The sequence below is a fragment of the Bombina bombina genome, chromosome 3 (assembly GCF_027579735.1).
Source record: "Bombina bombina isolate aBomBom1 chromosome 3, aBomBom1.pri, whole genome shotgun sequence".
Lineage (NCBI taxonomy): Eukaryota > Metazoa > Chordata > Amphibia > Anura > Bombinatoridae > Bombina > Bombina bombina.
The window spans coordinates 374485981-374509009 of NC_069501.1; the positions used below are offsets into that span (position 1 = coordinate 374485981).

At 40.7% G+C, this 23029-nt stretch overlaps 1 protein-coding gene across 1 annotated transcript in view; it reads right to left on the reverse strand.

The window, feature by feature from the left end:
* Positions 1-3893: 3893 nt before the first annotated feature.
* TMEM183A (transmembrane protein 183A) overlaps positions 3894-23029 on the reverse strand; it is a 77279-nt gene continuing 58143 nt past the window's right edge. The window contains exon 8 of the mRNA XM_053706516.1: positions 3894-5751. Within this exon, the coding sequence (XP_053562491.1) occupies positions 5566-5751 (186 nt within the window). The 3' untranslated portion in view covers positions 3894-5565. The remainder of the gene's footprint in view (positions 5752-23029) is intronic.

Sequence of the window (23029 nt, forward strand, 5' to 3'; positions counted from 1 at the left end):
CATTCCATTATCTGAGCATACACAACTGTAGTGGTCTCAGATGAAAGCGAGCAAACGGTATAGCATCCGAGGTGCACTGTTCCAGACCTCTGTGTGGGCAGCTGGAACAGGAAACAACCTCTTAAATGCCGCTGAATGGGCAAATAGAGTGCCTGGCTTCTTCCATTCCATAGAGATAATTTCAGATATAATTATCATTATTATCTGTTATTTGTAGAGCGCCAACAGATTCCAAAGCACTAGAATGGGTGGTATGGGAAAAACATCCGGGTCCCTAGACCTAAATACTGATTTCAGTCTCTGGACCTGTTCGTCCTCAGGCGGCTTCGCTGCGGGAACCCCAAGGATAGACAATACCCTCTTCTACAGGAGCCTGAGCTGCTACACTTTATACCTAATCATACCCTCTTCCAAGTCTTCTTCCAACACTTCTTCAGAGCAGCCAGAGGAAGGGAGTTCACCCACAGAGATAACTATAGGTTCGTCTTTAGAAGCCTGCTCATAACTGTCGGTCATGGCCTCCGCCACCGTGCCTGGGCTACGTATAGGAGAATTTTTTTTTAAATGTTTTGCCCGACACTTGGCTAGCGCTCAGGGCCAGGGCCGTCTTTAATATTGACTGGACCCTGGGCAAAAATTTTCTTGGGCCCCCCCATGCAATTTCGCTCTCCACCCCAACATCCCAAAAAACAACTAAATCAAATTTTTTTTTTAATTATTAGCCCAGCAGTGGATCATCCACTGCTGGGCTAATCATTTAAAAAAAAAAAAAAATACATTGCAATATGTGAAACTGGACCTAAGCAGAACTAATAAGTAAATAAATATATAAATTCCTCCACTGTGGATTAATTTAATATTCTTTTGAATGTGATTCTAGTGTGAGGTTAGCTGGTTAAAGAGATTTAGGGCAGCCAACAGGAGCAAAGCAAGGTAAAGACTGAGGAGGAAGCATGGAGGTGCAGACAAAAATAAGTTTACTGACTGGAACAGCAGAACTACTATGGGAATCTGTAAAATCTGAGACAGAGAGAAAACAAAAACTATAAAAATAAAACTTACATTAATCTGTGAAGTATCAGCATGACACTATACATCAGCCACAGCAGCACATGTCACTTCTTTGCTAGGAACAAGTTCCCTCTCACCCTGCACTAGACAATGCTGCATGGGGAGTGGCGTGTGTGCACTCACTTATTCTTCCCACTGACACCTTTCTACAAAGCACTGTTCCCCTAACAAACTTCGGTTAGTTGATCTTAGGGCCACAGCAGAAAGAGCAGGACTAAGGGGACCAGCAGACAGGATGCTGTCTGTCAAAGGCTGCATGGATACAGTGTGGGATGAGTCACACAGCCTCAAGACTGAAGAGAGCAGTGTATGCAGCTGCACAGATGCTCAAATCCTCACGTCCTTGCCGCTCCAGCTTTCTGCTGCATGCACCTACAGTCAGCCCTACCCAGAAACAATCCCCACCACCAGAGCAGTGACCTGGTAACAGTGGTAACCCCAGTAGGACCTTTTCTGATGCAGTGGGATAGGCTGGATACCAAGTTAAGGCTTCGCATTCAGTGCTGCACAGTGCACATCTACAACAGCACATGGCAATAGCTTGGCATGTCACATGACACCGGCACGGTCTGGCACAGTTTAAAAAATAAATAAATATATATATATATATATATATATATATATAAACAGAGTACTTTTGACTGTGACAGTATTAGATTGAATGTATGTGTTCCCCATGTCACATCAGCAGTCTGGTATGAACCATAAAAAAAAAAAAAAATTTTTTTTTTTTTTTTTAGGACTCTTGGGCCCCTCAACAGAAACTGGGCCCTGGGCAGCTGCCCCTTTTGCCCTGTGTTAAAGACGGTCCTGCTCAGGGCAGAAGACACAGCAGCCTGTATACGGGTTGTGAGGTCATCAGGTAAGGGGCCTACCCCAGCCGGAGTCAGGCCGCTTTCTGCACATTGCTCTGGAGCAACTGAAGCTACATTAATGTGCTGTTGGACAAGAATATCTGCATCGGCCGAAGCCTAAGAACCCTCAGTAGAACCTGCTGGCGATAAGACATGCTGGAGCTCATCCGAGGTTTGACCACTTGGGCCTCTTGAATAAGATGTCAGGACATAATTCCGGCAGCAATTGAATAGTTGAGCTGGGGGGATTAACAGTGATAATTTTGCGAAGCATACATTTACTGTTGTCAAATGGAATTTACTGAGGAAGATTCCTCCAGACTCTCTATTAAAATAGTCGTCCATTATGTGTGCCGTGAAAAAAATTATTGTAATAGCAATCGTGAACCCTACGGCAGGGTATCTGGGTCCCAATACACAAAATACTGTCCCCTTATTAAGCCCTGGTTAGGGCGACTTATCCCCTCTGGATAGACCGAATCTCTCCCACAGCACTGTTGTGCAGTTGATCTGAAGAGTAAATGGCGCAAAAAGCGCCATATATGGCAGGAAAAACGTCCCCGCTGCTCTGCGGCCTATATCAAACTAAGCCTGCGGTCTAAAGTAATGGCATCCCCCACCCAAAGATGGAGCGTGCCCGCACAAGTGGAACTTGTAACGCCAGGGCCGGTAACAACATCCGGTGCGATTAGGTGTTATAATGTCCCACTAGGACGAAATGCTTGTCAGAATCCTGCATCTCAATGCGCACTCATCCCTATATCGAAATAACTCTGGGATCCGTCACCAGATCTAGTGGCATGATAGTGCCTATCATCAAGGGGCCAGAGAGTAAACAAAACACTTGATACACAGGAACAAGACTTAATACCACCTCTTTATTAGACAAAGAGGGGAGAACTTATCCATGAAAAGTCTGTCATTAAGTGTGAAATACACTGCGTTATCAGACAGGGGATTTCGGTTAAACTGCAAGAGGCATGGGAGACCCAGTGTCAATCAGTTATATAAACCTACTCTATAGAGATTTACATGATTAAATTATCCACAACTTTAGACACGCTAATCCATGATAAACTTCATTCTTTACAGACCACCTCCCTATGCCTACCTCCATGAAACAAGGCAAATAACTACTGGAGGGTAGGGGAAGTGGGAGATTATATATATATATATATATATATATATATATATATATATATATATATATATATATATATATATATATATATATATATATATATATATATATAGTCTTGTTTGGGGTGTCTTTGCCTCCTCTTGGTGGCCAGATCAAGTAATTTCCATAGGTTAAGAATTTTTTGTGGACTCTCACTGCCAATAGCAGGAAATCTTTTTAAAGACAGATTATGCTTTGTAATACATGGTCTTGAGAAGTAAGAGCAAACATCATCTGAAATTGTATTACATATGTTCCCTGAATCTTGAAAATGACCTTCCTAGGTCTTCCCTACTTATCGTATACAACTCCTCAATAAGGTAATTAATACACAACAAAAGTTGCGCAACAATTAATTAAATATGAGGTGTTGTTGTTTAAAAAGATAGATAATACCTTTATTATCCATTCTTCAGTTTTGCATAATCAATTCTGTTATAATACACGTCTTACCTCTGTAATTACCTTGTATCTATGCCTCTGCAAACTGCCCCCTTATTTCTGTTCTTTTGACAGCCATTCAGTGGTGACTCCTAGGTAACTTCACATGTGTGAGCTCAATGTTATATATATGAGACATGTGTATGCCCTCTAATGGTGAAAAACTGTCAAAATGCATTCAGATTAGAGGCGGCCTTCAAGGTCTAAGAAATTAGCATATGAGTCTACCTAGGTTTTGCTTTCAGCTAAGAATACCAAGAGAACAAAGCAAAATTGGTGATAAAAGTAAATTGGAAAGTTGTTTAAAATTACATGCCCTATTTGAATCATGACTACAATTTGCCACCTTCATTTCTCATCAACTTTATTTAACATATTTACACATTTAGTATATCGCCCTAAACTTAAAAAAGTTTACAGAAACTGCAGAAGGGTTTGTGCATACAATTTCAGAACAGTTATGAACATTGCAGTGAAAAAAAAAAATACAGACCTAGCATACCATTTTAAGCTAATTTTTTTTTATTATTATTTAGAATGTGCTTCCCCTTTTTTAGCATCCATGGTGTAAAAAGGTTCTGATCTTAGAATTTATAAGTAAATAAATAAAAAAGGTATAATTAACAGTAGAATGTCCCTTTACATATTTGAAAATAAGGGCCTACTTAATGCAATGGCCAAAATAAGGAAAACAAAAATCATAGCCAGATTTACAGATTGGTCTTTACATCTTAATCAGTTATTTTACACTGCAGTAAATAAAAGGGACTAGAAGATGAATATATTAAAAGTGCCAAACCTTTTATAAGAAAAAGGGTGGAAAAAAAAAGTTTTTTTTTTAATAGTTGGAACAATATATATTTATTGAATTCATTATAAGGGACAGTCTACTCCAGATTTGTTATTGTCTTAACAGATAATGCCTTTATTACCCTCCCCCCCAGTTTTGCATAACCCACACAGCTATATTATACTTTTAAGATCTGTGATTACCTTGTATCTAAGCCTCTGCAGACTGCCCCCTTATTTTAGTTCTTTTGACAGACTTGCATTTAAGTCAATCAGTGCTGACTACTAGGCAACTCCCTGTGCGTGAGCACAATGTTATCTATATGAAACACATGAACTAACGCTCTCTAGATGTGAAAACTGTCAAAATGCCCTGAGATAAGAGGCGACCTTCAAAGGTTTAGAAATTAGAATATGAGCTTACCTAGGGTTATCTTTCAACAAAGAATACCAAGAGAACAAAGACAATTTGATGATAAAAGTAAATTGAAAAGGTGTTTAAAATTGCATGCCCTATCTGAATCATGGAAGTGTATTTTTGTCTAGACTGTCCCTTTAATGTTCTAATACATGGACATGACATTGGCAATATACATCTTAATGCAACCCAAAAAAGAAAAACAATTTAGAGAATAAACATTATGCAGTAAAGTAATTCAGACACCTGAATACTTGTTGGCCACGTTATGAAGCCTGCATATTTTGTTGCTTGCTCTACCACTGGGTCGTTGGTTATCCAGTTAAAAAAACAGCTACACACATATGTCCCTAACAGCAATTTTTATGGTATTACTGACCTGCATGGTGTCACAGATGATCAACAACCCCCAAAACTCAAAGAGTTGGCAAATTGCAAGCACTTACTGGCAAATCAATAAATGTACATGTATTTTTAGAACACTGATCCATATAAAAAAATCTGGCTTCAAAATGAAAAATTTGTTCTTTAAGTCTGTTAAGAGCGCATTATTTTGAAGTTGAGCACTGGAATGACAGATATATATATATATATATATAACCCCTCAATACTTTGTGTATTTCAGAAAAGTCTAGAATGAATTTTGAAAGATCGACTTGCTTGGAAAAAAAATGATATTGGGATTCTTTAGATTTGAGTAGAAAAAAAAGAAAAGTTAATAGTCACTTAGCTGAAGGATAGTACTACTATTTAATTGCTCATGTTCAAGATGGAACTATGCTATTAAATAGGTCTCAGCAGTTGCACAGATGTCAGACCATTGTTGAGAATGGATATTTTGGATGCCACCAGTCAAGGAGATGGACACTGTGTACAGGATCTAAGACAACTTGCACTCCTTGTTCACCACGAGGTTTCTTTCCATTTCTCACAGGAGTGTCTTGAAAAATTAGTCTCACTCTATGGTGCCTCATATCCGTGCTGACATTTATGGTAAACTAAGGAAAGAAAGAAACATTTTTTTTATACAATGATTTGATTTAGATTTTTCTTCTGTTCACTCACTTTGCATTTAGTTAATTGATAAAAACAAAATATATGCTTAAAAGGGACAATGAACAAAATTTTTTTCTTTTGTAATTCAGAATGAGCATGCAATTTTAAGCAACTTTCTAATTTACTCCTATTATCAATTTTTCTTCGTTCTCTTGCTATCATTATTTGAAAAAGAAGGCATCTAAGCTTTTTTTTGGCTTCAGTACTCTGGACAGCACTTTTTTATTGGTGGATGAATTTATCCCAGGTTGTTCACCAAAAATGGGCCGGAATCTAAGCTTACATTCTTGCATTTCAAATAAATATACCAAGAGAATGAAGAAAATTTGATAATAGGAGTAAATTAGAAAGTTGCTTAAAATTTCATGCTCAATCTGAATCACGAAAGAAAAATTTTGGGTACAGTGTCCCTTTAAAGAGATAGTCTAGTCAAAAATAAACTTTCATGATTCAGATAGCGCATGCAATTTTAAGCAACTTTCTAATTTACTCCTATTATCATTTTTTCTTCGCTCTCTTGGTAACTTTATTTTAAAAAGCTGGAACGTCTAGGAGCCAGCCTATTTTTGGTTCAGCACCTGGGTAGCGCTTGCTGATTGGATGGCTGCATTTAGACATCAATCAGCAAGCGCTACCCAGGTGCTGAACCAAAAATTGTCCGGCTTATAAGCTTACATTCCAGCTTTTTTAAATAAAGATACCAAGAGAACGAAGAAAAATTGAAAATAGGAGAAAGTTAGAAAGTTGCTTAAAATTACATGCTCTATCTGAATCATGAAAGTTTAATTTTGACTAGAGTATCCCTTTAACTAATTAATTTCTTTCATGGTGTAAGTAGAATTCAAATGCTCTAACATCATCTAAAACAAGTAAGCAACCATTAAAGGGATACTTAAAAAGAATAGTCTAATCAAAATTTTACTTTCATGATTCAGATAAAGCATGCATTTTTAAGCAACTTTCTAATTTACTCCTATTATCAATTGTTCTTCATTTTCTTGGTATCTTTATCTGAAAAGCAAGAATGTAATTTAGGAGCCGGCCCAGTTTTGGTTCAGGACCTGGGTAGCGCTTGCCGATTGGTGGCTAGTTACGCGACCCCCGGCAATCGATCCCACAGGTTTTGCAGATCTGTAAAATATTTAATACATTTTCTGGATATAAAATCAATTTTGAAAAATCTGAACTACTTTGGATATACAAACCAGTGCAGGTAAAAAGGAAGCAAATCAGATTAAATACCTAGGCATCAATCTGAGTATCAATCCAGAACAATGGTACAAACTGAATTTTACAAACTGTATTAATGGATTCCAGACTAAACTTCAAAATTGGGCTAACCTCCCAATTTCAATCACTGCTCGTGTAATGTTCATTAAGAACATTTTATTTCCTAAGCTACTTTATTTTCTGCAAAATTTACCACTTTTGCTGTATAAAAAAAGACATTGGTTTCCTTAATAGGATTTTTAGCAAATTTATCTGGCAGAATAAAAAAAACGTGTATTTCGTTTTTCTCATTAACTCTAGCTAAAACTCACGGGGGGGGGGGGGGGGGGGGGGGGCGGCCTGGCATGTCCAAATATTCAATTCTATAATTATGCAATGCTCTCAAAATTTGTGTTAGATTGGATAATGGAAAAAGACTATGTTACGTGTTATGAGTTAGAAACCAGATTGATTTCCCCTTTTGATTTAAAAGCAATTCTACACTGTCCTTTTGCTAGACTCCCTAGTAATATTTAGGCATTGTACTCATTTAAATGTATTATCTAAGCATGGCAAAAAATGTGTACGGTAATCCAATTAAACTATCGTATAACTGAATTTCTCCCTTTTTTGGGTAACGTTGATTTTCCCCAGGGACTGGATTCTCCCGACTTTTTTGAGGTGGATAGATAAGGGGCTTAAAAGTGTAGGGCAACTTTGTGAAAATAAGATATTGAGGGTTAAAACTTTCGAGGAACTGAGACAATGTTACGGCCTCCCGAGGACCGACTTCTTTGCATATCTCCAGATAAGACATTGGATAGGGAACCTGAGGCAAGAAACAGGATCAGAGTTAGACCTCAGGAAACTAGGTGTAGTAATAAGGAACTGTTGTGAGGGGGTGACCACTATCGCTCAGATCTATAATCTAATGTTGAAAATTCATGGAGAAAGACATATTATGAATATGCTAGTTAAATGGGATAAGGCGAGGATACATGTAGATAGAGATAAAATTATACACAGCATGACATTAGTAATTAAGGCAGCTGCTCCAGTCAGCTGGAGAGAATCACATATGAAGATAGTAAATATGGCCTATCTTACGCCATCCAGATTGGCCAAATGGTCGCAGGAGGAAGGGCAGTGTTGTAAGTGTGGATTGGAAAATGCAGATAGTGCACTGATTTTGGGCATGCCCAAAAATATTTCAATTTGAGAGGCTGTCTTTAGTGGCTTAGAAACAGGCAGACAACATTTAGCGGTTTCAATGTTATAAAGTATTTTAATATAAAAATGCTGGTTGTGCTAAGCTGGTGGATGGGTAGTAAAGGCATTATCTATATTTTTAAACAATAACAATTTTAGTGTTGAGTCCACAACGTCATTCAATTACTAGTGGGAATATCACTCCTGGCCAGCAGGAGGTGGCAAAGCGCACCACAGCAAAGCTGTTAAAGGGACATTATACACTCATTTTTTCTTTGCATAAATGTTTTGTAGATGATCTATTTATATAGATGAGGGAAATAGACCAAGCACCCTGGAGATACCTCTAGCTGTGTACAAAGGCCGCCTAGCCGGCCGAAGGAAGAAGAATTAGATGGTGTAATGTACAAAGCTCCTAAATGAAAGGCTGAGGTGATAATGAATGAGAAAGTACCTAATGAGATGTGTGTAAGAAGTTTAATCCTAACAAAGACACCTAAAAGCATACAATAAAACAGTGATAATAAAATCAGAAAAAATTATACAATAAAAATTAACATGGATCCATGTGAACTGTACAGTAATTGCAAATGACAGGTAAATAACAATAATTGCATATGAGAAGAAGGTTGACCTGTGCAATAATTACAAGTGATAGGTGAAGTGCATAAAGTTGGTATTAGTACCAAATATGAAGCTGGTGAGCAACAGAGGATGGCAAAAGCAAAAATAAAAGTCCAGCAACAAATTAAATACAAATGTCCTGCAAATGTCCAAAAGTCAATCGTGTCAACTAATCCTATGTGAAGAAAAAAAAGAGATAAAAAAAAATAGTATATATATATATATATATATATATCAGCAATCAACAAAAAATGACGAAAAAAAATGTGAAGATAAAAATAAATGCAATGAGTGAATGTGATGTAGTGATCCTCAATCAGAAAACAAAAGGTGGGGTGCTATATACTTCTGGTATTTCATATATAGTTCTGCAAGTCCCTGTAAAAAATTCAAAATAATAGTGTAGATGGTACAGGTCTATTGAATAATATTGAAATAGTTCTTACCAGTTGTCGATGCGTTTCGGCCTATACAAGGCCTTATAGCCTTATATATTTACCTGTCATTTGCAATTACTGTACAGTTCACATGGATCCATGTTAATTTTTATTGTATAATTTTTATTGTATAATTTTTACTGATTTTATTATCACTGTTTGATTGTATGCTTTTAGGTGTCTTTGTTAGGATCTATTTATATAGCCCATAAAGTTTTTTTGTTTTTTTAAAATGTATAGTTTTGCTTATGTTTAAATAACATTGCTCGGATTTTCAGACTCCTATCCAAGCCCCAAAGTTTTATGTGAATACCATCAGCTACCTACTCCAGCTTGCTCCTGTTTGTGTAAAGGGTCTTTTCATATGCAAAAGAAGGGGGAGGGGGGAGTGTCTTATTTCCCACTTGCAGTGGGCTTTCCAGCTGCCTTTTCAACAGAGCTAAACTGAAAGCTTCTAAGTAAGTTTTTAAACAGTTTTATACTGGATTTTTATATCAGTATCTGTGCATCTTGTTCTTTATAGTAGTGTCTATTACATGCAGTTATATGAAAATGAGTGTATACTGTCCCTTTAAGTGTCACTCCCCTACCCATAATCCCCAGTCATTTGACATGGAAAAGGAATAACACAAGGGTGTAGAGGTGCCTGAGGTTTAGTCAAAAATAAATGTCTTAATAAAGGGTGGGGTTGTGGACTCTCCATATCCGCAAATAAATAAATTTATCAGGTAAGCATAAATGTTTTTTTTCCTAAGATATGGAGAGTCCACTACATCATTCAATTACTAGTGGGAACCAATACCCAAGCTAGAGGACACAGAATGAACAAGGAGGGAGAACAAGACAGGCAGACCTAAACAGAAAGCACCACCGCTTGAAAAACCTCTCTCCCAAGGCAAAAGTACCAAATTTGGAAAAAGTATGCAGAGAGGACCAAGTTGCAGCCTTGCAAATCTGTTCCACAGAAGCTTCATTTTTGAAAGCCCAAGAAGGAGACAGCCCTAGTGGAATGAGCTGTAATTCTCTCAGGAGGCTGCCGTCCAGCAGTCTCATAAGCAAAACAAATCATACTTCTCAACCAGAGGGAAAGAGAAGTAGCAGTAGCCTTCTGACCCTCTCGCTTTCCTGAAAAACAAACAAACAGGGCAAAAGACTGGCGAAAATCCTTAGTCGCCTGTAGGTAGAATTTTAGAGCACGCACAACATCCAAGTTGTTCAACAGACGTTCTTTATGAGGAGGATTGGGACAGAGAGAAGGAACAATTTCCCGATTAATATTTCTATCCGAAAACACTTTATGAAGAAACCCCAATTTATTATGAAGAACCGCCTTATCCGCATGAAAGATAAGGCAAGGCGAATCACACTGCAAAGCTGAGTTCCGAAACTCTCTGAGCAGAAGAGATAGCAATAAGAAACAAAACCTTCCAAGATAGCAACTTAATATCTATGGAATGCATTGGCTCAAACGGAACCTACTGCAAAACTTTAAGAACAAGATTAAGGCTCCAAGGAGGAGCAACAGGTTTAAACACAGGCCTGATTCTGACCAGGGCCTGACAAAAAAAATTGAACTTTCCCCCATCCATGTCTGGTGGACTTGTCCTAAATTGGCGACTTACTGGCAGAAAATAGGGAAAATCTGCAAAGACTTAGAGCTAACACCAACTCTGCAGCCTGCCTTGGCCATACTACACCTAGACGTAGATAAGCTCCCCAAAGTCAAACAAAATCTCCTGATATACATCCTTATTTCCGCTAAATTGCTCATAGCTAGAAATAGGAAAAAGAGCCAACCCCCCAGATTGCAAAGTGTGTTAGAGTCTGTGAACTATATCAAAAATATGGAAAACTATGTGGCTAGGGAACGAGGGCAACTGAACGATTACGGCCTCACATGGGAACCCTGGGAATCTATGCTGACCCGCTTCACCCCTATCTAACTTTTCTGGGCTGGAGAGATGAGTAGATCCTTACCCACCTTGTTTCACCACTTCCCATTTACAATCTGGTCCGCTATCCCCGCATCTTTCTAGAATCTAAACTGTCACCCCAGAGTCTTGTCCGTACTTTCCAAACCCCCCATATGAGGCTTATTAAGTAAAGAATAAGTTAGCGAAAGAGATTTGACTTACGAACCAATAAATAACAGACGGAGAGGGGTTTCAGGACCCCACATATTAAAAGGTAGTCTATATTATATTGTATTGTATTGTACAGTAATATTTAATACCATACCACTTGATCATCTCAATTGAATGGCTTATTGTTACGAGGATTGCACCTTTGCAGACTAATGTTACATGACTATATACTTCTGAAAGTTTATTGTACATAGATAAGGTGGCCTCTGTAAAAACGAGGACCCTCATACAGGATCGCCTTCACACTCTCATGTGTCATAAAGTACCCTGTATATATATGCATTTATACCTTTCATGTAATACTCAGCATTACTATTTTGCTTCTATCATTATTTGAGAAAGGTTGTATATTGATTCTATGTCCTCAATAAAAATAAAAAAATATTAAAAAAAAAATTAAAAAAAAATTGAACTTCTGGCACATCCGCCAGACGCTTGTGTAACAAAATAGATAATGTAGAAATCTGACATTTCAGAGAACTGACTGACAACCCTTTCTCCAGACCTTCCTGGAGAAAAGACAAAATTCTAGGAATCCTGACCCTACTCCAAAAGTAGCCCTTAGATTCACACCAATAAAGGTATTTACGCCATACCTTATGGTAAATTTTTCGAGTAACAGGCTTGCGAGCCTGGATCATGGTCTCAATGACCGACTCAGAAAATCCACACTTAGACAGAACTAAGCATTCAATCTCCAAGCTGTCAGCTTCAGAGAAACAAGATTTGGATGGAGAAATGGACCCTGAGTTAGAAGGTCCTTCCTCAGAGGCAACCTCCAAGGCGGCTGAGAAGACATCTTCACTAGGTCTGCATACCAGATCCTGCGAGGCCATGCAGTAGATATTAGAATTGCAGATGCTCTCTCTTGTTTGATACAAGCAATAACTCGTGGAAGGAGCGCAAACGGAGGAAACAGGTATGCTAGACCGAAATCCCAAGGAACCGCCAGAGCATCTATCAGAGCGGCCTGAGGATCTCTTGACCTTGAACCGTACCTTGGAAGCTTTGCGTTCTGCCGAGACGCCATCAGATCCGACTCCGACACCCCCCATTTGAGGGTTAACATGGAGAACCCCTCCAGATGGAGAGCCCACTCCCCGGGATGAAATGTCTGTTTGCTCAGGAAATCCCAGTTGTTTTCCTAGCATAGGAAAAGCATATTATGTCGCAGATACCACAGAAGATACCTGTGCAGCAAAATCTGCATGCAAATAAACTCTTTCAGGAGGCTGTGAGGAACTGCAGGGCACTGTATGTGACGCCATAGAGGCTTGGGACGTTTGAGGAGAAAGCTGTGGCATTGCCTGAACAGCATCATCCTAAGAGACATTAGGCTCAGAGGGCAACAATTTATCTTTAAACTGAAGTGTTCTAGCTAAGCATGCAGCACAGAATTGCATAGGCAAAACAAGCATTTGTCAAAAGACACAGTCTTGGTTCATGTCCATAATACTAAAATAAAAAAATCCCCAAAATTGTAGAAATTTTTTAAGTACACTGTCACTTTAAGAATTTTTAATACCACAGCCGCTTAACGTTATGCAAAAATTCTTTAAAATAATAAACCAATCAGGCCCCCTACACCTCAGACAGGCTGAGGTGCCTTACCATAACACTTATACACAATTTGGCTGCCAGAAGTCTCTAAAACGTAGTAGATCAACATTGAAGAGACTGAAATTCAATGACGCTGCTCCCCTCCGAAAATATCCGACAGCAGAGAGAAGTCACATGACCGACAGAGAGAGGAAACTACGCAAGTAAAAGGCGCACGTTTTCCTCTGCCTACAACACCGGAGCTTAATTTACACAAATGCTCAAGCAGTTTGTCAGTTAGCCTGTTCTAGCTAAGCAAGCAAAGAAAACCAACTGCCAAATTTTAAGTTTATACATAAATCCCTGTATAAAACATAAGCCACACACATAGTAATAAAGCATTTCAACAAAATCAGCCCAAAGAGGAAAAACTTCCCAATAAAGGAAAGATTAACCCCTAGTCTCAACATACATAATTTGCCTGTCCACTGCCAAAGAAAATCCTGTATAAAGGATTTTAAAAATGTCCCCATCTACTGCATATGACATATTCTTCTGAAGTGCAAGTCTCCAAGACCTAGAAGACAAAAGCACTTACCTGCAGTCTAGCTCTCCGGCAGGAAAACAGCTCACAAGGCGTGAAAGGACACAATCCTTACAGAGACCTATAGAAAAAGAAAGAACAGAGTAACCAACTCTGGTTTTCTGTACCAAGGGCAGCAGTGTGTCAGGAAACAAAGCAAGGACTACCTCACAACTTCCTAACTGCTTAAAAGCCACCACTACTCTACTTAAGAGATTGACGTGGACTCAGCTAAACCCAAATAGTTGCTTGCAGGGAAAAGTACCCCCCCAAAAAAAGGGAAAAAAGGAATTAATTTCTTCAGACACCAAACTTCACCTCCTCCATCCAAAGGCAAATAGAATGACTAGGGATTATGGGTAGGGGAGTGACACTTAACAGCTTTGCTGTGGTGCTCTTTGCCTTCTCCTGCTGGCCAGGAGTGATATTCCCACTAGTAATTGAATGACGTTGTGGACTCTCCATATTTCTTAAAAAAGATAAAGTAATGTTCCCAAGAGGAGAAATTGGATTAAACACTGGATATATCCGGACTAAGAAAAAAGCCTTGATGTCAGGATACTTAATTTTACTGTTGTATGAAACAGAAAAAGTATAAATAAGACTATGCATTTATTACCCACGGGCGGAGATATTCGGCTCTTATCCACCCGACCTCTCCTCTGGTGGGCAGCAATCCACTTCCCGAATTTAACATTGCACACAAAAGGGGAGATTGAAATTCTCCACCTAAGATTTGGAGAACAGGGTAGGTCTAATGACTGCTGCTTGAGAAATCGTCACTGCAGGTTCTCTTGTGCAAACCTGCAGTCAAAGGGAGGAGAAGGGCTTGATAAATCGAGCCCTATAAAGAGCTAACAGACAAGGCCTTATCTGAACCGTCTTGCATACCAAAGAAATATTGAAATTCTAAATAAATGGCAAATAAAAACAGAATTTATGCTTACCTGATAAATTACTTTCTCCAACGGTGTGTCCGGTCCACGGCGTCATCCATTACTTGTGGGAAATATTCTCCCCCACAGGGAAAGGCAAGGAGAGCACACAGCAAGAGCTGTCCATATAGCTCCCCCTCTGGCTCCGCCCCCCAGTCATTCGACCGACGGTTAGGAGAAAAAGGAGAAACTATAGGGTGCCGTGGTGACTGTAGTGTATAAAGAAAAATTTTTCAACCTGATTAAAAAACCAGGGCGGGCCGTGGACCGGACACATCGTTGGAGAAAGTAATTTATCAGGTAAGCATAAATTCTGTTTTCTCCAACATTGGTGTGTCCGGTCCACGGCGTCATCCATTACTTGTGGGAACCAATACCAAAGCTTTAGGACACGGATGAAGGGAGGGAGCAAATCAGGTTACCTAAACGGAAGGCACCACGGCTTGCAAAACCTTTCTCCCAAAAATAGCCTCCGAAGAAGCAAAAGTATCAAATTTGTAGAATTTGGCAAAAGTGTGCAGAGAAGACCAAGTTGCTGCCTTACATATCTGGTCAACAGAAGCCTCGTTCTTGTAGGCCCATGTGGAAGCCACAGCCCTAGTAGAGTGAGCTGTGATACGGTCAGGAGGCTGCCGTCCGGCAGTCTCATAAGCCAAGCGGATAATGCTTTTCAGCCAGAAAGAGAGAGAGGTAGCAGTAGCTTTTTGACCTCTCCTCTTACCAGAGTAAACGACAAACAAAGATGAGGTTTGTCTAAAATCTTTTGTTGCTTCTAAATAGAACTTTAAAGCACGAACAACATCTAAATTGTGTAATAAACGTTCCTTCTTTGAAACTGGATTCGGACACAAAGAAGGAACAACTATTTCCTGGTTGATGTTCTTGTTGGAAACAACTTTTGGAAGAAAACCAGGCTTAGTATGCAAAACAACCTTATCTGAATGAAAAACCAGATATGGTGGATTACACTGCAAAGCAGATAATTCAGAAACTCTTCTAGCAGAAGAAATAACAACCAAAAACAGAACTTTCCAAGATAATAACTTAATATCTATGGAATGTAAAGGTTCAAACGGAACCCCTTGAAGAACTGAAAGAACTAAATTTAGACTCCAAGGAGGAGTCATGGGTCTGTAAACAGGCTTGATTCTAACCAAAGCCTGAACAAAAGCTTGTACATCTGGCAAAGCTGCCAGTCGTTTGTGCAACAAGACGGATAATGCAGAATCTGTCCTTTTAGAGAACTAGCTGACAACCCTTTATCCAAACCTTCTTGGAGAAAGGAGAGAATCTTTGGAATTTTAATCTTACTCCAGGAGAATCCTTTGGATTCACACCAACAGATATATCTTTTCCATATTTTATGGTAAATCTTTCTAGTCACAGGTTTTCTGGCTTGGACCAGAGTATCTATCACAGAATTTGAAAACCCACGCTTGGATAAAATCAAGCGTTCAATTTCCAAGCAGTCAGCTGCAGAGAAACTAGATTTGGATGTTCGAATGGACCTTGTACTAGAAGATCCTGTCTCAAAGGTAGCTTCCATGGTGGAGCCGATGACATATTCACCAGGTCTGCATACCAAGTCCTGCGTGGCCACGCAGGAGCTATCAGAATCACCGAGGCCTTCTCCTGTTTGATCCTGGCTATGAGCCTGGGAAGGAGAGGAAACGGTGGAAACACATATGCTAGGTTGAACGACCAAGGCGCCACTAATGCATCCACTAGAGTCGCCTTGGGATCCCTGGATCTGGACCTGTAGCAAGGTATCTTGAAGTTCTGACGGGACGCCATTAGATCCATGTCTGGAATGCCCCATAATTGAGTTAACTGAGCAAAGACCTCCGGATGGAGTTCCCACTCCCCCGGATGGAAAGTCTGACGACTCAAATAGTCCGCCTCCCAGTTGTCTACTCCTGGGATGTGAATAGCAGATAGATGGCAGGAGTGATTCTCTGCCCATTGGATTATCTTGGTTACTTCCTTCATCGCTAGGGAACTCTTTGTTCCCCCCTGATGATTGATGTACGCAACAGTCGTTATGTTGTCCGACTGAAATCTTATGAACCTGGCTTCCGCTAGCTGAGGCCAAGCCAGGAGCGCATTGAATATAGCTCTTAGTTCCAAAATGTTTATCGGGAGAAGCGACTCTTCCCGCGACCATAGGCCCTGAGCTTTCAGGGAGTCCCAGACCGCGCCCCACCCCAAGAGGCTGGCGTCGGTCGTGACGATGACCCACTCCGGTCTGCGGAAACTCATTCCCTGAGACAGGTGATCCTGGGTCAACCACCAGAGAAGTGAGTCCCTGGTTACCTGATCTACTTGAATTTGGGGAGACAAGTCTGTATAGTCCCCATTCCACTGATTGAGCATGCATAGCTGTAATGGTCTTAGATGAATTCGAGCAAAAGGAACCAAATCCATTGCTGCGACCATTAGTCCTATTACTTCCATGCATTGAGCTATGGAGGGTTGAGGAATAGAATGAAGAACTCGACAAGCTTTTAGAAGCTTTGCCTTTCTGACTTCTGTGAGAAAGATCTTCATTTCCACAGAATCTATTATTGTTCCCAGAAAAGGAACCCTTGTGGACGGTGACAGTGAACTTTTTTCTATGTTCACCTTCCACCCGTGAGATCTGAGAAAGGCCAACACAATGTCTGTATGAGCCCTCGCTTTGGAAAGGGACGACGCTTGGATTAGGATGTCGTCTAGATAAGGTGCTACAGCGATGCCCCTCGGCCTTAGGACTGCTAGAAGGGACCCTAGCACCTTTGTGAAAATTCTGGGAGCGGTGGCTAAACCGAATGGAAGAGCCACAAACTGGTAATGTTTGTCCAGAAAGGCGAACCTCAGGAACTGATGATGAGATTTGTGGATTGGGATATGCAGATACGCATCCTTTAGATCCACGGTAGTCAAAAATTGACCCTGCTGGATTGTCGGTAAGATTGTCCGAATGGTTTCCATCTTGAAGGATGGAACTCTGAGGAACTTGTTTAATATCTTTAAATCCAGAATTGGCCTGAAAGTTCCCTCTTTTTTGGGAACCACAAACAGGTTTGAGTAAAAACCTAGACCTTGTTCCCCGGAGGGGACTGGGTTTATCACTCCCATCTTTGATAGGTCTCTTACACAATGTAAGAATGCCTATTTCTTTATCTGGTCTGAAGATAAGCGAGACAGGTGGAACCTTCCCTTTGGAGGAAGTCCCTTGAATTCTAACAGGTATCCCTTGGAAACTATCTCTAGTGCCCAGGGATCCAGAACATCTCTTGCCCAAGCCTGAGCGAAGAGAGATAGTCTGCCCCCTACCAGATCCGGTCCCGGATCGGGGGCTACCCCTTCATGCTGTCTTGGTAGCAGCAGCAGGTTTCTTGGTTTGTTTACCCTTGTTCCAGCCTTGCATGGGCTTCCAAGCGGGTTTGGGCTGGGCCGCGTTACCTTCTTGTCTAGCGGCAGTGGAGTTATTAGCCGGTCCGTTCCTGAAATTGCGAAAGGAACGAAAATTAGACTTGTTCTTAGCCTTAAAAGGCCTATCCTGTGGGAGGGCATGGCCCTTACCCCCAGTGATGTCTGAAATAATTTCCTTCAATTCCGGCCCAAAAAGGGTCTTACCCTTGAAAGGAATATTCAGTAACTTAGTCTTGGACGACACATCTGCCGACCAGGATTTTAGCCAAAGCGCCCTCCGCGCTACTATAGCAAAACCTGAGTTTTTCGCCGCCAATTTCGTTATTTGAAAGGCGGCATCCAATATAAAGGAATGAGCTAACTTTAATGCGTGAATTCTGTCCATGACTTCTTCATAGGAAGTCTCTTTCTGGAGCGACCTTTCTAGTTCTTCGAACCAAAAGGACGCCGCTGAAGTGACAGTAATAACACACGTAGCTGGTTGAAGGATGAACCCTTGCTGAACAAAAATCTTTTTAAGCAATCCTTCCAATTTTTTATCCATAGGATCTTTGAAAGCGCAGCTGTCCTCTATAGGAATAGTTGTGCGCTTCGCTAGTGTTGAAACAGCTCCCTCAACCTTCGGGACCGTTTGCCATGCGTCCCTTCTAGGGTCTACTATGGGAAACATTTTCTTAAATATAGGGGGTGGGGCAAAGGGTACACCTGGCTTCTCCCACTCCTTTTCCACTATGTTCGCTACCCTCTTAGGTATTGGAAAAGCGTCGTCGTGCACTGGGACCTCTAAAAATTTGTCCAATTTGCACAACTTCTCTGGTACTACCATGGAATCACAGTCATCCAGAGTAGCTAATACCTCCTTAAGCAAAGCGCGGAGATGTTCTAGTTTAAACTTAAATGCCACTAGATCAGGTTCTGCCTGTTGAGAAATTTTTCCTGAATCTGAAATTTCACCCTCAGACAGCCCTTCCCTTACAGCCAATTCCGAATGATGCGAGGGTAAAATAGATAAGGCATCGTCAGCGTCTGATTGTTCATCCTTTTTATCTGTATTTAAAACTGAACAATCACGCTTTCTCTGAAAAGCTGGCAGTTTGGATAAAAGATTTGCTATAGAATTATCCACTACTACTGATAATTGTTGCATAGAAAACAGAATTTATGTTTACCTGATAAATTACTTTCTCCAACGGTGTGTCCGGTCCACAGCGTCATCCTTACTTGTGGGATATTCTCTTCCCCAACAGGAAATGGCAAAGAGCCCAGCAAAGCTGGTCACATGATCCCTCCTAGGCTCCGCCTACCCCAGTCATTCGACCGACGTTAAGGAGGAATATTTGCATAGGAGAAACCATATGGTACCGTGGTGACTGTAGTTAAAGAAAATAAATTATCAGACCTGATTAAAAAAACCAGGGCGGGCCGTGGACCGGACACACCGTTGGAGAAAGTAATTTATCAGGTAAACATAAATTCTGTTTTCTCCAACATAGGTGTGTCCGGTCCACGGCGTCATCCTTACTTGTGGGAACCAATACCAAAGCTTTAGGACACGGATGAAGGGAGGGAGCAAATCAGGTCACCTAAATGGAAGGCACCACAGCTTGCAAAACCTTTCTCCCAAAAATAGCCTCAGAAGAAGCAAAAGTATCAAACTTGTAAAATTTGGTAAAAGTGTGCAGTGAAGACCAAGTCGCTGCCCTACATATCTGATCAACAGAAGCCTCGTTCTTGAAGGCCCATGTGGAGGCCACAGCCCTAGTGGAATGAGCCGTGATTCTTTCGGGAGGCTGCCGTCCGGCAGTCTCGTAAGCCAATCTGATGATGCTTTTAATCCAAAAAGAGAGAGAGATAGAAGTTGCTTTTTGACCTCTCCTTTTACCGGAATAAACAACAAACAAGGAAGATGTTTGTCTAAAATCCTTTGTAGCATCTAAATAGAATTTTAGAGCGCGAACAACATCCAAATTGTGCAACAAACGTTCCTTCTTTGAAACTGGTTTCGGACACAGAGAAGGTACGATAATCTCCTGGTTAATGTTTTTGTTAGAAACAACTTTTGGAAGAAAACCAGGTTTAGTACGTAAAACCACCTTATCTGCATGGAACACCAGATAAGGAGGAGAACACTGCAGAGCAGATAATTCTGAAACTCTTCTAGCAGAAGAAATTGCAACTAAAAACAAAACTTTCCAAGATAATAACTTAATATCAACGGAATGTAAGGGTTCAAACGGAACCCCCTGAAGAACTGAAAGAACTAAGTTGAGACTCCAAGGAGGAGTCAAAGGTTTGTAAACAGGCTTAATTCTAACCAGAGCCTGAACAAAGGCTTGAACATCTGGCACAGCTGCCAGCTTTTTGTGAAGTAACACAGACAAGGCAGAAATCTGTCCCTTCAGGGAACTAGCAGATAATCCTTTTTCCAATCCTTCTTGAAGGAAGGATAGAATCTTAGGAATCTTAACCTTGTCCCAAGGGAATCCTTTAGATTCACACCAACAGATATATTTTTTCCAAATTTTGTGGTAAATCTTCTTGATTGAATAATAAAAACTACAGTTAAACACTAAAAAACTCTAAGCCATCTCCGTGGAGATGTTGCCTGTACAACGGCAAAGAGAATGACTGGGGTAGGCGGAGCCTAGGAGGGATCATGTGACCAGCTTTGCTGGGCTCTTTGCCATTTCCTGTTGGGGAAGAGAATATCCCACAAGTAAGGATGACGCCGTGGACCGGACACACCTATGTTGGAGAAATAAGCACTGGCGCGCTAGGTGTCGCCTGCGCGGGCAAAGCTGGTGTAGACACAGAAGGAGAGGATGTAGAGCTATCCCCACTACCTTCATTAGATAAATCATCTTGGGCAACATTATGAAAAATAACAGAGCTGTCCTGATTTTGTTTGGACGCTATGGCGCAATTATCACAAACACTCGAAGGGGGAACCACATTTGTCTCTATACACACAGAACATAGGTTATCTGATGGAACAGACATGTTAAACAGATTTAGGCAGGCAAACAATGCAATAAAAACGATTTTAAACAAAAACGTTACTGTCTCTTTAAATAATAAAATGACACATTTATTTCTGAATGTTCAAAAAACTATGAAGGCAATATCCGATTTTTCTGAAATTTGGACCCCAGTGTCTTAATGCTTAGAAAGTATTGCACAGCAAATATGGAGACTCTAGCTCTTAAAACAAGCAAACCGGAGCTAATTGTTGGATTTAACCGTTTTTATACACTACAATCCCTGCTACAGACTTGTTGCAGCTTTTTACCTTCCTTAGGGGTCACCATTCACAGAAAAAAGCCTTTTGGAGTCACTTTCTGAGCCACAGGACCCTATCTGCATGCACTGCCTTGTAAATCAACTGTGCAGCTGAAGCACCAAAATGAGGCTTCCTCCCTCAGCACACTAGAGTGAAGGGGCCTTCCTGACTAGATTTAGGTGTCTAAAACAAGCCAGATCAATAAAAAACGTTCCCCAGTGTATGTGAGCTTATAAAATATTTCAAATGGTATCATATTGTAATAAAAACCAATCGATTTTGCCCCTAACAGTGTCTACCAGCATAAAAAACAAAAAGGGGAAGCCTGTTATCTTTTTTGCTGAGGTGAAAGAAAAATGGCTTACCTTTTCCCCTGAGGGGAAATATGACTGTCATCTAGCATTAGCCTGTGTTGTTAGAAGGAGACCAGTCATACCTGAAGCAGATGAGTCTGCAAACTGTTACCCCCAACTGAAGTTCTCTTGTTTCAACAGTCCTGCGTGATAACAGTAATGGATTTTAGTTACTGTCTGCTAAAATCATAGCCCTCTTAAACAGAAATCATCACTTTTCTGTTATAGAGTAAATAGTACAAGCCAGCACTATTTTAAAATAACAAACTCTTGATAGAAGAATAAAAAACTACAACTAACACCACAAACTCCTCGCCATCCCCGTGGTAGATGCTACTTGTTCAGAGCGGCAAGGAGAATGACTGGGGGGCGGAGCCAGAGGGGGAGCTATATGGACAGCTCTTGCTGTGTGCTCTCCTTGCCTTTCCCTGTGGGGGAGAATATTTCCCACAAGTAATGGATGACGCCGTGGACCGGACACACCAATGTTGGAGAAAACACTTTTTCACAGCAGGAAAGAAACTGATTACCTCTACGTGGTATTAATCCCCCCCCCCCCCCTTGAACCTTAAGGAAGACGTTGTGATGCGAGAACTGAAATATGAAAATACAGCACTACAGTATGTGGCACAACCATGGCTAAACTGTTCAGGAACAGGGCTACCCATCATTCCAGAGATGATGGATACAACTCCAATAATCCAGGACTCTTCTGATCAGCTGTTTGCTTCAATGTAGATTTTGGTAGTTCAGACTTCCGGCTGTGTCACTGGGATGAATAACCTAATATCACCTTGTCTGCCTAAACTAGCATCACTGGAGTGGTGTAGGAGATTGCTGGAATGTCCCTGCTGAAAACTAGTTGCTTAAAGGGACATGAAACCCCCAAAAAATATATCTAGATTCAGATAGAGCCTACAATTTTAAATAACTTTCCAATTTATCGCCTAGATTTAGAGTTCTGCGTTAGCTATCAAAAGCAGCGTTAAGGGGTCCTAACGCTGCTCTTTACCGCCCGCTGGTATTTAGAGTCAGCCAGGAAAGGGTCTAACACTCACTTTCCAGCCGCGACTTTTCCATACATCAGATCCCCTTACGCCAATTGCGTATCCTATCTTTTCAATGGGATCTTCCTAACGCCGGTATTTAGAGTCTTGGCTGAAGTGAGCGGTAGAGCCTCTACCGACAAGAAAAAAGTCAGGAGTTAAGAGCTTTCTGGGCTAACGCCGGTTCATAAATCTCTTAACTACTGTGCTCTAAAGTAAACTAACACCCATAAACTACCTATGTACCCCTAAACCGAGGCCCCCCCCACATCGCCACCACTATAATAAAAAAATTTAACCCCTAATCTGCCGACCGCACACCGCCGCCACCTACATTATCCCTATGTACCCCTAATCTGCTGCCCCTAACATCGCCGACATCTACATAATATTTATTAACCCCTAATCTGCCCCCCCAACGTCACCGCTACCTTACCTACACTTATT